This window comes from Pelobates fuscus, chromosome 2 (assembly GCF_036172605.1).
Source record: "Pelobates fuscus isolate aPelFus1 chromosome 2, aPelFus1.pri, whole genome shotgun sequence".
NCBI classification, from domain to species: Eukaryota; Metazoa; Chordata; class Amphibia; order Anura; family Pelobatidae; genus Pelobates; species Pelobates fuscus.
Genome location: NC_086318.1, coordinates 315,849,815 through 315,863,006, shown reverse-complemented (window position 1 = coordinate 315,863,006; position 13,192 = coordinate 315,849,815). Strand labels below are relative to the sequence as shown.

Below are 13,192 nucleotides of genomic sequence, written 5' to 3'. Positions count from 1 at the left end.
TAGAGGTCACTGCACCTGCTGAGTCTTATTGATCTGGCCTACGTTTAAATATATAGCGGAGAGGGATGAGTAGAGAAACAGAGATACATTCAGGCTGTTTAATACAATATCCTTATGACATCTGATCAAAGTAGTATCCCTACTTATTTGCCAGCCATCAGTGATGGAGTTTACTTAATACAAAAAGTAGAGAAATGAAAGGGAAAGGAAGTGTAAATAACTAAATTATAGTAATGCAATTACACATGTTTTATGAGTAATCCTGCCGATCCTACACACGGGTGAAACACGTGTCAAGTGTGTTACTTTGTTTTAGTTATTTACAATTCCTAACTTTACTCTATAAAGTAAAAAAAAAACACCACATAAAATGCTCGTCTTGAGTTTGTCGCCAGAAAGGACCTCTGGTCGTTGGAGATGATATTTGTGACTCCCCATTTCACAGGACTAGAAAAGAGAAGAGTTAAACAAAAATAGTGACAGAGTTGGTTATAGAAAAGGGGCCAGATCATATTCCCTGTTCACCCCCAGGGGTTCCATAGCGTTTAATTCTTTAATACAAAAAGATTTGACAGATCGTACTCCCTGTTCATCCCCAGCGGTTCCATAGTGTTCAATTCTTTATATTATATATGTTGTTATATGCATGATCTATGCATTAAAACCGCTTAATTAAGCTAAAATTGTTTTGGTGCTTAGAGTATGCCTTCAATATTCCATGTATAATACATTGATTTCCAAATATAATTTTGTAAAGGTGGCTTGGTTCTTGGGTAACATGACAAGTTATGGAAATTCCATTTTAGTAGTAATATTGTTTTATAGGGTTAAACACCAATTCAGGAACAGTGCACAATGGGATTGCTAGAACTTTTGTCTAGTGCTGCAAAGCGATTTAACTCCTAAATGGCAGATAATTGAGCAGTGAGATTGCAGCGATATGATCTGTACACGAAACTGCTTCATTAGGCTAAAGTTGTTTTGGTGCATATAGTATTCTTTTACAATACACGTGGAATGTTATATTAATATAAATTTTTTCCTTGTCTTTTTAGCTATACATTTTGGTGGACTCCAGGGGTGCTGGAAAATTTACCTCTTCCATTTGATGAGGGTAAGTAGACTAGTACACTATATATCTATATATTTCTGTAATTTGTTCAGTGTTTAATAATGCCTATTTCAGACTTGTGCATGGTGGAAAATTTGGGGTAAGCCTTCTTTCGAACTTGAAAAACAGCCATTTTTTTGTTCGGTTCTGCCAAACTTGGTTTGCTTAATTGCATTTCAAATGATTTTTTGGAACACCAATTAGATTTTTTTTAATTTTCTCTCATTGTTGGTAAGTGAAGGGTTAACATGGAAGCATTAATACAAGGGAAATGTTATGCCTTCCCCATGCCCCCACTTACCATGCTGTGAGTGGTAGCATGCCTATTAACCAGCAAGCAGCTGATGGCTGCTTGCTGTAATAAGACTGGCAACTGGACAGCTATTGCTTCCATGGGCGTCGGCAAGGGGGGCGATTTTTCAGCTTGTTCTGCTATTTTTCATGTGGGATTGAAGATACAGTGCAATACTGGAACTGGCCAGTAGGTGGCGCTGTGTATTTAGAGAGACCGGGATAGGAAGCTACATCTTATCCCAGCTTCTCTCTCCTGACTGAATCCGCAGGGGAGCAGCACATGCAGCCAGAAACAGCCTTCAGATCAGGTAAGTGAGGCATTTGGGGGCAAGGCGAGAAAGAGCCTATAGATCAGGGAAGTAAGGCATGGGGGGCAGCCTATAGATCAGAGAAGTGAGGCATGGGGGAAGCCTATATATCAGGGAAGTGAGGCATAGGGCGGGCAGCCTATAGATCAGGCAAGTGAGGCATAGGGGGGCATCCTATAGATCAGGCAAGTGAGGCATAGGGGGGCAGCCTATAGATCAGGGAAGTGAGGTATAGGGGGGGCAGCCTATAGATCAAAGAAGTGAGGCACGGGGGGCAGCCTATAATCAGGGAAGTGAGGCATGGGGGGGCCAGGCTATAGATCAGGCAAGTGAGGCATAAGGGGGCAGCCTATAGATCAGGGAAGTGAGGTATAGGGGGCAGCCTATAGATCAGGGAAGTGAGGCACAGGGGGGCAGCCTATAGATCAAATAATCGAGGCACGGGGGGCAGCCTATAAATCAGGGAAGTGAGGCATAGGGGGGCAGCCTATAGATCAGGGAAGTGAGGCATAGGGGGGCAGCCTATAGATCAGGGAAGTGAGGCATAGGGGGCCAGCCTATAGATCAGGGAAGTGAGGCATAAGGGGGCCAGGCTATAGATCAGGGAAGTGAGGCATGGGGGGGCCAGGCTATAGATCAGGGAAGTGAGGCATGGGGGGCAGCCTATAGATGAGGGAAGTGAGGCATAGGGGGGCAGCCTATAGATCAAGTAAGTGAGGGATGGGGGGGAGGCAGCCTATAGACCAGGTAAGTGGGGGGGTGGAAGCAGCCTACAGGAAGGTAAAGTAAGAGAAGGAGCAGAAAGGAGAAGGAACAGAAATGAACAAGAAGGGACATCCCCAGGCTGCTCACCTTCATCTTGAGGGCCTAGTGTGCAGTCCGGGGAGGCCGCCAGCTTGGTCGCCATCGGTCACTGTAGCAGGTCACCTATGTCCTGTGTGTCTCTGCTGGTGGTCGGTGGAGGCCCATGGGACCTTTGGCCAATATTGTGACTGTCCGGTTCTGTGGTGCGTGACAGTAGGCGAGTGTTGTTACGTGTACCCTGTTCCGTAATCTCCGGCGCGAGCCTCGTGGTTTGAAACTCGATGTAGGCCCCAGTTCTCCGTCAGGTCTTCTTACCCGTTTGCAGGAACAAAAAAGGCATCAGCTTGTGGCTTGTCCTCAAGGGGTGCTCAAGTGGGTAGTTAGTTCTTCCGATAGCACAGTGGGGCTGTCAGGATTACTGTATGATCCAGCACGTAGAACTGTATAGCACGGATGACAAATAAGTAATGTATTACCGGTCCTTAGAATGGACGGATTTAACATACATAGAATAGTCAAACTACTAGCCGAGGTCAGGGAACACAGAAAGGGACGCAGCGATGAGGAAAGCCAGGAGTCAGGACACCAGAATATAGAGAAGTCAATAAACAAAGCCAAAGTAAAAAAACAGGTAGAAAACTATAAACAGGCACGGGCTCTCGGACAACCACAAGGGAAACCACGACAGGATGAGAACTGGGCTTAAATACCCCTCCTCTAGATCTGATAGGCTGTAACCGGCCTTTGACCCCAAAGTCAGTTACCAGGTTTCCATTTGCATAATTGCTGCTCAGCATTAACCCTTCTGTGGATTAGGTTGCTGCTGGGCACAACTTTTCCTGTGTGGACAGTAAATGTAATTAACCACATTTTTCTAAGTGGATGAATACGTGACAGGGGCCTCAGATTGGCATAGATTATGCGTTTATTGCTCGGATCTCTGCAATGCTGCGACCATTCAGATCCTGCGCTAGGCTCTGCTCCCCCCCCCCCCCCCCCCCCCATCAGATGTCTTGATTATTTTTCATTCAAATACAGATGGGGAAAAAAAATGCGACCCCAAAAATAAATAAATCCATGTTGGTCTGTTGAGGACTCTGCCCATTGTAAAAGCTTTTTCTAAGCTGTGAAATCTCAGACAGTGCTCTGATGGTTGGCTTGTGGGTGGGGGCTGGGAGGGACACTCTTTGATATCTACATCAGAGTTCCCAGCTGCTCTCATGGTCGGGCGAAGGGTACACAGAGTTCCCCCATCCACCAGTTGTGTGGATTTGTTATTCCAGCACATCCCACAGCTGCTCAATCTAATTCCTTAAACCATTCTTGAAAAATGTTTGCAGTGTGGCAGGGCACATTATTCTGCAGAGAGGACACTGGCATCAGGAAACACCAATGCCATGAAAGAGTGTACGAGGTCCGCCACAATCTCGAGGTTGGTGTTACATGTCAATGTAACAGTCACATGAATGCCAGCACCCGAGTTTTCCAAGAAGAACATTGTCCAGAGCTTAACACCACCTCTGTCGGTATGCCATCTTCCCATAGTGCATCCTGCTGCTATCTCTTCCCAAAGTAAACAACGCTCACGCACCATTCACCTTATCTAAAATAAAATATAATTCAGCAGACCATGTAACCTTCTTCCATTGCTCCATGATCCAGGTTTGATGCTCACTTCCCCATTGGTGGTGCTTTCGACTGCTGACAGGAGTTATCATAGGCACTCTGATCGGTCTGCGGCTACACCGCAAAATGTGATGCACTGTGTGTTCTCACACCTTTCTATCATGGCCAGTATTATGTTTTACAGCAATTTCAGCTACAGCAGTTCTTCTTTTTGATTGGATCAGATGGACTAGCCTTCGCTCCCCACATGCATCGATGAGTCTTGGGCGCCCATGACTCTGATGCCCGTTCACTGGTTGTCCTTGTGTGCACCACTTTTGGTTGGTACTAACCACTGCATACCAGGAACCACAAGACTTGCCATTGTTGAGATGTTCTGACCCAATAGTCTAGCCATCAAAATGTGGTCTTTGTCATACTCACTCAGGTCTTTTCGATTGCAAATATTTCCTGCTTCCAACACTGGAAATTCAAGAACTGACTGTTCACTTGCTGCATAATATATCCCACCCCTTGACTTGTTCTATTGTGACAATATAATCAATGTTATTCACTTCACCTGGCAGCTTTGTTGATATTGTGGCTGATCAGTGTATGTCTAGATATAGAATGAATTCTAATGGTAGTCTGAAATGAAAAGTAAAAAAAAAAGGGGCCAAGAAGGATATAATTGTAGTTTTTAATTTGAATATCAAACTGCTTTAACCAGCCCAGAACTTTTGTTTCAGGCTGGCGACTGACTCCTCAATGATGCTGAGAGAGGGGCACTGACACTTGAAATCACTGAAATGGTCATGGTTGGAGTAATCCTTTAAAGATCTACACAAGCAATTATGCTTTAGTTCTGAAATAAGTGTGTTTAACTTTCATTTGGCTATGCTATTACAGTTACCTATGCTTGTCAATTAATACTACTTTCTGGCTGATATTTAAAAGGGTGTGAAAGGACAGTACTAAAATCAGGACCACAATCTCTAGATGCTAATGTAATGGTTTCGGAGCAAAGACTGACACATTTAACATTGCTTTTCCAATAATTGAAAGTCTCTATTGTCCATGTTTGTAGAGAAGCACTTGGTTCTAAGAAAAGCATCTGACCGACATCTGCAGAGCTAGGCATGTGCATGGGGAAAATATTCGTCTCGGTTCGGCATTCCGAAATTCGGGACTTCGGCAATTCGGAACTTAGACACTTCGGGACTTCTCTTGCAGCCGCTTGGTAGATAACTCCCTAATTCCCATGGTATTAGGGAGTTATCTACTAAAAGGCTGAAAGACCTGAATTGATCTTTCAGACAAATTTACTAATACTAAGTAAAAATGACTTGGTATTAGTAAATTTTGCCCCACTCGCTATACCGCGAGTATGGGCATGTCTATTAAACAGTGATCAGCCCTTAAAAAAAAAAAAGGCCCCCGTTCTTTGGAATTTTCCCACGCTGTATAATTTGACTCATAACTCTCTGATTGGTTACTATGGCTTTTTATTATGGCTTTTTATTTGGCCTTTTTTGGGGCTGAAAAAAGAAGATTTTAGAAGAAAGAAAACATCAAATGGTAAGTTTATTTTTATTTTTACAGGTACTTAGTTAAAGGTCCCCCCACATTATTTTTAGGGTGAGAGGGGTAGGTAGGGGTTAATGTTTTGGGGAGGGGGTGACTAGGGGTTTGGGGACCCCTAGTCACCTGGGAGGGGGGAGGGAGGTTAAATTTGTATTTAGGGCCCCCACCCACCGCTCATGGGTGGGGGCCAGGGGGGAGGACAATAGGTCCCCCCCCTTATTCTTGTTTAGGGCCCCCACCCACTGCTCAGGGGTGGGGGCCAGGGGGGAGGACATTAGGTGTCCACCCCCCTTTTTTTACTTTAGGGCCTCCATCCGCCTCTCGGGGGGGCGTAATAGGTCCCCCCTTTAGTTTAAAAGCCCCCACTCGCGCGTCGCGGGTGGGGGGCTCAGGAGGGGGGACCGAAACGAATTGCACATGTCTATGCAGAGCTATTCCCCTCCTTTCCCGTTTTTTAAGGTAAGGAAGTTGAGGAGTGTTCACCCCTTTTCTTTTTATCTTTGATTATCGGTTGCCACGCATGTTCAGTAGTTCCACCGTGCTTCTCATTGAGAATCATTAGATAGGATCAGAGATCATGTGTTGATGACCTCAAAAGAAGAGTAGCACCTGGTGTAGGCTGCAAGGCACTAGATTACTATTGAGTAAAAACAGCATGTTTTTTATTTTTCAGGTTTTTTTTTTTTTTTTATTGGAGGGACATACTCTAAAAGGAACTAACATTAAAATGAAATAGATTTATTTTTACTGTTTGAATGCTCTTTTATTTCACTAAGCGTCTCATGTCTCTTTTTTTGTTTGTTTCTTATATTTTAATTTAAAACATGGTGTCTGCCACGACAGCTAGAAAGCTAGTGTTGGACAAGCCACCACATCTATGGATACAAACCATATTTTGACTGACGTTTGTGTATTTATTCATTTATGAAATCCTACCAACTACTCCACAGCATATACTCTTACTTTGCAAGGTGTCATTGTAAGACTTATGTTGCTGCATTGACATTCAGTGTGGCAGAAGTCTAAAACTCAAATATGCGTGACAAAGTATGTTACATTTTAAAAGTGGTTTGATTGTTTTTGAAATGACAGGTTATTATGATACCCATTGTAACCTAATGAAGAAAGAATCCACTTTTTTATAAAACCGGCATCAATTGCCTCGTGAAAGCATAATCCGATGAGCTAATTTATGTATATTATGACAAGATAATTAAGTAAATAAGACTTTGTGTTTCACACAAATTGGCAGATAAAACGTATTATATATTATTTGTCACAAATGCCACCAAACTCTCTCAGTAATGATTTCATGAAGCAGACTGTACACGCTATCGTATTGAAGAGAACACGTCTTATCAGGTTTCCCTGATTATCTATAGCTACATACAGATCTGCACACCAGTCAAGCCATAAGACTTGCTTTTCCCACAGAAATATCAAATTCGCAGTGATGTTACCACTGCAAAGGATTCTGGGTGGACAAATGCAAGTTAGGTCAACAAACAATCACATTTTTGCATCCGTCCATTTTAAATATATACAATAAATACATATAGATATTTGTTTCTCAATTGCTCCTTCTCCCCCCTCACTATTGATTACTTCTTCTTACTCAATACGTGATCCAAACAACGCAAAAAGGCGTCTATCAGTCTACTGCATGATATATACATTACATTTTGTGCCATTTGTTCCTCCAAATAGTTTTTCCAGAAACAAGCACGTTTTTTTGCCATGCAGTAGTCTAAACTAAACACTACTACATAACTGGTTATTTACCGTATTTATTAGAGTATAACGCGCAAAATTTTGTACCGATTTTTTATCTAAAATTAGGGGTGCGCGTTATACTCGAATAAATATTAGCCCAGCAGAAGAGGAAGGGAGTGGGTGCTCCGATAATACCTCCCAGGACCGCCGGGCTCATTACAAGCCCGGCGGTCCTGGGGTGGCGGGCAGCAAGCGATTACTCACCTCCCTGCAGCTCCTCCAGCTCCCCAGTGTAAATCTCGCGAGACCCGATTATCGGAGCACCCACTCCCTCCCTCTTCTGCTGGGCTAATATATATTCGAGTATAACGAGCACCCCTAATTTTCGATTAAAAATCGGTACAAAATTTTATACCGATTTTTAATCGAAAATTAGGGGTGCGCGTTATACACGTGTGCGCGTTATACTCGAATAAATACGGTATATACAGGCAGAAGTTGCATATCTCAGTCCCCCATTACTTGAGTCAATCGCAGTTTCCCACAAGAATATATCTAAAGGCATCAGCATCTGCATATTCAGATTAAAATAAAACTTTCTATAACACCCTCACTTGGCCAACTGAAATTTTACCATATGCTACATAATTTAATATGATAATACATTTTAAGCCTTTTTAAAAATAGATCACTATGTTATTTAAATTAAGCAAGTTATTCACTGGGGAGTACAAATAAAACATTTTAAACAAATGCTTTTGAAAATTGAACGGCAAGAGTCACACATAGAACTTGATAACAACTATGCCTACACATAATGTGCTATAATGGATTGTGTGCAAAATGCCCATAAAACTTTGTGACACATCTATATTTGATTTCACTTTTTTTCCCCATTGTTTTTATTGCAGTTCATTATGCTGAAAATCGAAAGAAGATGACCATAAAGAAGTTCAACAAATACAATGAAGAGACAAATATCTATAATGAATTCTTTCGACCTTATGAATTGAGCAGTTTTGATGAAATGTTTTGCCTGGCTATGACCAATTCAGCAAGGTAATCAGCTGGACTATAAGTGAAACATTAGGGCTGTAAGAGGATTATGGAAGATGGTTGTGGCGAAGGTTGCCTAGTCCTGTTATATATTTATTCTTACATTGATATAATCTATGTTTGCTTAATTATGTCAAATTCTTTGCATTCACACTTAAAGGGACACTATAGTCACCAGAACAACTACAGCTTGTTGAATTTGTTCTGGTGAGTAGAATCATCACCTTCAGGCTTTTTGCTGTAAACACTGTCTTTTCAGAGAAAATGCAGTGTTTACATTACAGCCTAGTGATAACTTCACTGGCCACTCCTCAGATGGCTGTTAGAGATCCTTCCTGGGTCATGGCTGCCTAAAATGCATCCAAACATTCAGTGTCTCCTCCCTCTGCATGCAGCAACTGAACTTTCCTCATAGAGATTCATTGATTAAATTCATCTCTATGAGGAGATGCTGATTGGCCAGGGCTGTGTTTGAATTGTGCTGGCTCTGCCCCTGATCTGCCTCCTTGTCAGTCTCAGCGAATTCTATGGAGAAGCACTGTGATTGGATCAGGCTACCACATCTGATGATGTCAGCAGACTGCTTGCTGGTCTGAGGCAGACAGGGCAGAGCCAGCAGCTTCAGGCTTGAATACAAGTAAGATGTTGCTATATTTAGGGAGGCATGAGGGGCCCATGGGGGCTAGATGGTGGTTTTAACACTATAGGGTCAGGAATACATGTTTGTGTTCCTGACCCTATAGTGTTCCTTTAAGTTAAGCTCTCCCTCTCTCTCTCCTCTCTCTCTCTATCCCCTCTCTCTATCCCCTCTCTCTCTCCCCTCTCTCTCCCCCTCTCTCTCTCTCTCCCCCTCTCTCTCTCCCCCTCTCTCTCTCCCCCTCTCTCTCCCCCTCTCTTTCTTCCCCTTTTTTCTCCCCCCTCTCTCTCTCCCCTCTCTCTCTCCCCCCCCTCTCTCTCTCTCCCCTAACTCCCTGCTCTTTCTCCTCTCTCTCCTCTCCCCTCTCTCCTCTCCCCTCTCTCTTATCTCTCTTACAGGCATGTTTTTATACCTTAACTAAATATAGGAAAACTTCCCTTTCTTTCAGAGACTTTATGCCAAAAAATGTTGGCAGTGATCCAAGCCCATTTACAGTTCGCAAGCCTGATGAAACTGGGAAGTCTGTACTAGGGTGAGATTGCTTTTTTAACATTTCATATCTGTACATATCGGCTAAAAGATGAAATTCCTTGCACTTTATGCTGAGCACCCACGTTTCAGTAATTATAATCCTTCCAAAAAGAGTTATTGAAACATTAATGAAACCAGTGGAATTTTGTCACATAAAAAAAAATAAAAAAAATAAAAATTAGAAGATTTGAAGTCACTGGAAATACTTCTCTAAAACAAGTGTTTGTGCATGAGCAGAACAAACACCACAAACACTCTTGCAAGCAACAATAACGATTCCTTGTTAATCTGTTTTTCTTATTAAATAAAGAATAATCACTGTTACTACAATATAACATAGCAAAACCAATAACATGACAATTGCACATGCACACAACATCAGAAATATCTGCTTAGAAGTGCGCACACACTGCAATGTATGGAACATATACAATGTATTTGGACTAACATCAACAATGCACTTGGCTAGTAGTGTACCTAGGATGGCACCTGAAATGTATTTTGTATCATGTACACCAAGCATATCAAACTCAAAGGCTAGCAAGGGCCAAATAAACAAGGTTTATGTTTATGTAGGCCGCAAAAAAACAAACATACATTTTCACCCCCTCTACTAAACCCCAGCCCCCCATTGTCTACTAAATGCTAACCCATCCTCGTCTACTTTATCCCAGTTCCTCTGCCTACTAAAACCCTGCCCCTGTTTAAAAAAAAACAGCCAACAAGCAGTGCCCGGCCTCTGGCAAACAGACAGCCATACACACACACAGACAGCCATACACTTATACTCACAGACAGTCATACACATAGACAGCCATACACCTATACACACAAACAGCAATACACATACACAGCCATACACCTATACACACAGCCATGCACCTATACACACAGACAGCCACGCACAGACACAGCCATACACCTATACACATACACAGCCAAACACCTATATACAGACAGCCATACACCTATATACAGACAGCCATACACATACACACATACAGACAGCCATACACATACACACATACAGACAGCCATACACCTATACACACTGACAGCCATGCACCCACAGCCACACGCACTGACTGGGTTGGTTTCTTACCTGGGATCTAGTGGGGCTGCTAGGCAGGCAGGGGGGGCGGACAGGCAGTGAGGGAGCGCTGAGTGTAAGCTCTCCCTGCTCAGCTCCCTTGCGCGCCACAGTGATGCCGGGAGCCAGAGTGACGTCATGTTCCGGTTCCTGGCATCACCACGGGAAGCTGAGCAGGGAGAGCTTACAATCAATTCTTTGTCGCTGGCCACATAGTTGTGGGCCGCGAGTTTGACATGGCTGATGTACACACATTAATACACACGAACACACACGAACACACACAGGCATGTACACACACACAATTATATCCATACAAATACCTGCACTTAATTTATATATATATATATATATATATATATATTTAAATTATATTTATTTTATTTTAAAAAATGTAATACGAACATCCACCCAGCCACCCTGTTCTTACCTTGGCTGGGAAAGCTGGATGGTACCGAATTCCTAGGGTTCAGTGGTGTGCTGCTGGGATCATGCACGATTTCCCAACTCCCTACTTTTATGTGCTGTTGTCGGGTCTGAAATGATGTCATATCTCCAGTAACAGTACAGGGTGCATGAGGCAACTGGGAAATCAGGCCAGAATGATCACAGTAAATCCCTTGGTCAAGCACAGGAGCAGAGCAGGCACCAGCTGTGCGGCACCCACCATGAACAATGTACCAGTAGTCAGGTGCCTGCTCTATTGGTAGGAGGGTGCACTGTGTACCTTCCTGCTGCCTGTCACCAATGACAGACCACTGTCCCTTCCACACCTTAATAAGCCACTGCACTTGGCTGCAAAAGCATCATGTGACATTTGGAGTTTTTTATTGTTAACGTTTTGATATTGGCCTATGGAGCTTGATAAACATATATTAGCGTGTAAATAACAGTTTTGTTTCAGTTTTAAGTGAAAAATATTTTCCCACTTCAAAGACCTTATTGGCAGTAAAATTAACTGGGAAATTTGGATTGTGATTCCTCTGGAAACAATGTCACAATGAGGGCCAAAAGTCAGAAAATGTTATTAAACGAAAACTGGTGATAATGCACTTATTTTTTTACAGCCAACACACTTCCCGAAAAATGGTCTAATTTTTCAACTTCTGTTATTGTATTGTGTATTTAATTTAGAAGTTCTTATTTCCTGCAAAAAAAAAACGGGGCACAAGAGTATACTGAGAACGGATAGCAGCTGAAATAGCCTGCCCTTCGGTGGGTCCCCGCTCAGATCTCAAGCTGGTTATAGCTCATCTTGTGCCATTGCAGAGAGAATATCTCTGAAACATATCAGACTGGTCCCACCCATACGGGCAGTCCACATCCGAAATGCCCGCAAGTTCCCTCTGCACGAGAGACACAGCAACCCCAGGCGATCGTTTCTGCCTTGTTAGGCATCATCAGTGAGGCATAGCTGATATCTCTCTAGGCAACGTGAGCAAGGGGTCCACGTCTGTGAGCAAGACTGTTAATTGGCTTGTCTGTAGCAGACTCTGTGATGAAAGTCCAATTTAAAGAGCAGGAAATAAGCTTCTAAAGTAAATACACTGTGTTGTAAAATGGCTTGAAAATTAAAGGAACACTCCAGACACATTAAGCACTTGAGCGAGCTTAAACACAAACCTTTTATGTCTAGAGTCTAATTTTTTTGACAGTTTATAAAAGTTCCAGTTTCTACTTTCATAACTTGGAGCTGAAACACCTACCTTCTATCAGTCAGAGACAGCCAGGGAAGGTTTTCCCCCCGACTTCCATCAGTTCCTTATACGGTGTTTAAATATTTATCATGAATAATGTTCCTTCCTGTTCAATAATGTATTTTCACCCATGCAGTTGGACTGTCAGTCATTGCTAAATGAAAAAGTAAGAATTCTAGGAGAAACTAAATTTCGCTGAAGCTTTTTGTTCAGAGTCCAATAACATAAAATATTAAATATTTTCAGTTTTCAGCCAGGGCCAGCCTTGTTGATCATGGTACCCTCACAAAACAGGAACCCTGGCTCCCTTATCACCCATCTTCTTCATGGAAATGGTTTTGTTCTAAATGTCTAGGCTTTAAACAAAGTACTCACCCTTTAGCATGGTGGTGACTTATAGTAGCTGCCTGAATTTAGGATACGGATGGAGAGCTTTTTGCTGAGTAGAATGGATTTGTAATCCACTTTTATCAGATTTAGTGTTGCTGCTAGAAAACACGTCTTCTTATAGCATGTACTCTAGCTTCCTACCAGTATTTCAATCATTAAATAAAACATAAATGTAAAATCGAATGATTTTACATAAAGCAAAGAAGAAACAACACAAACTACTTAAACAAGCTGTAATCCCTTGGTAGAAACGTTTAGGTGAATATGATAGACATTTGTTACAAGGTGTAGTGACTAACTATAAAGTGTGTAATATTGGGACTCTGAAAATATCCAGGATCTGCTTTGTCAGCTATTTAGCCCCTTCAATAT

General features: G+C 42.4%; 1 protein-coding gene across 1 annotated transcript in view; it reads left to right on the top strand.

Annotated features, from left to right (window-relative positions):
- The window catches only part of FIG4 (FIG4 phosphoinositide 5-phosphatase), a 493,827-nt gene that overhangs the window by 290,587 nt on the left and 190,048 nt on the right, over positions 1-13,192 (top strand). Inside the window, exons 18-20 of the mRNA XM_063443525.1 lie at positions 1,056-1,114; positions 8,331-8,478; positions 9,561-9,644. Of these exons, the coding sequence (XP_063299595.1) occupies positions 1,056-1,114; positions 8,331-8,478; positions 9,561-9,644 (291 nt within the window). The remainder of the gene's footprint in view (positions 1-1,055; positions 1,115-8,330; positions 8,479-9,560; positions 9,645-13,192) is intronic.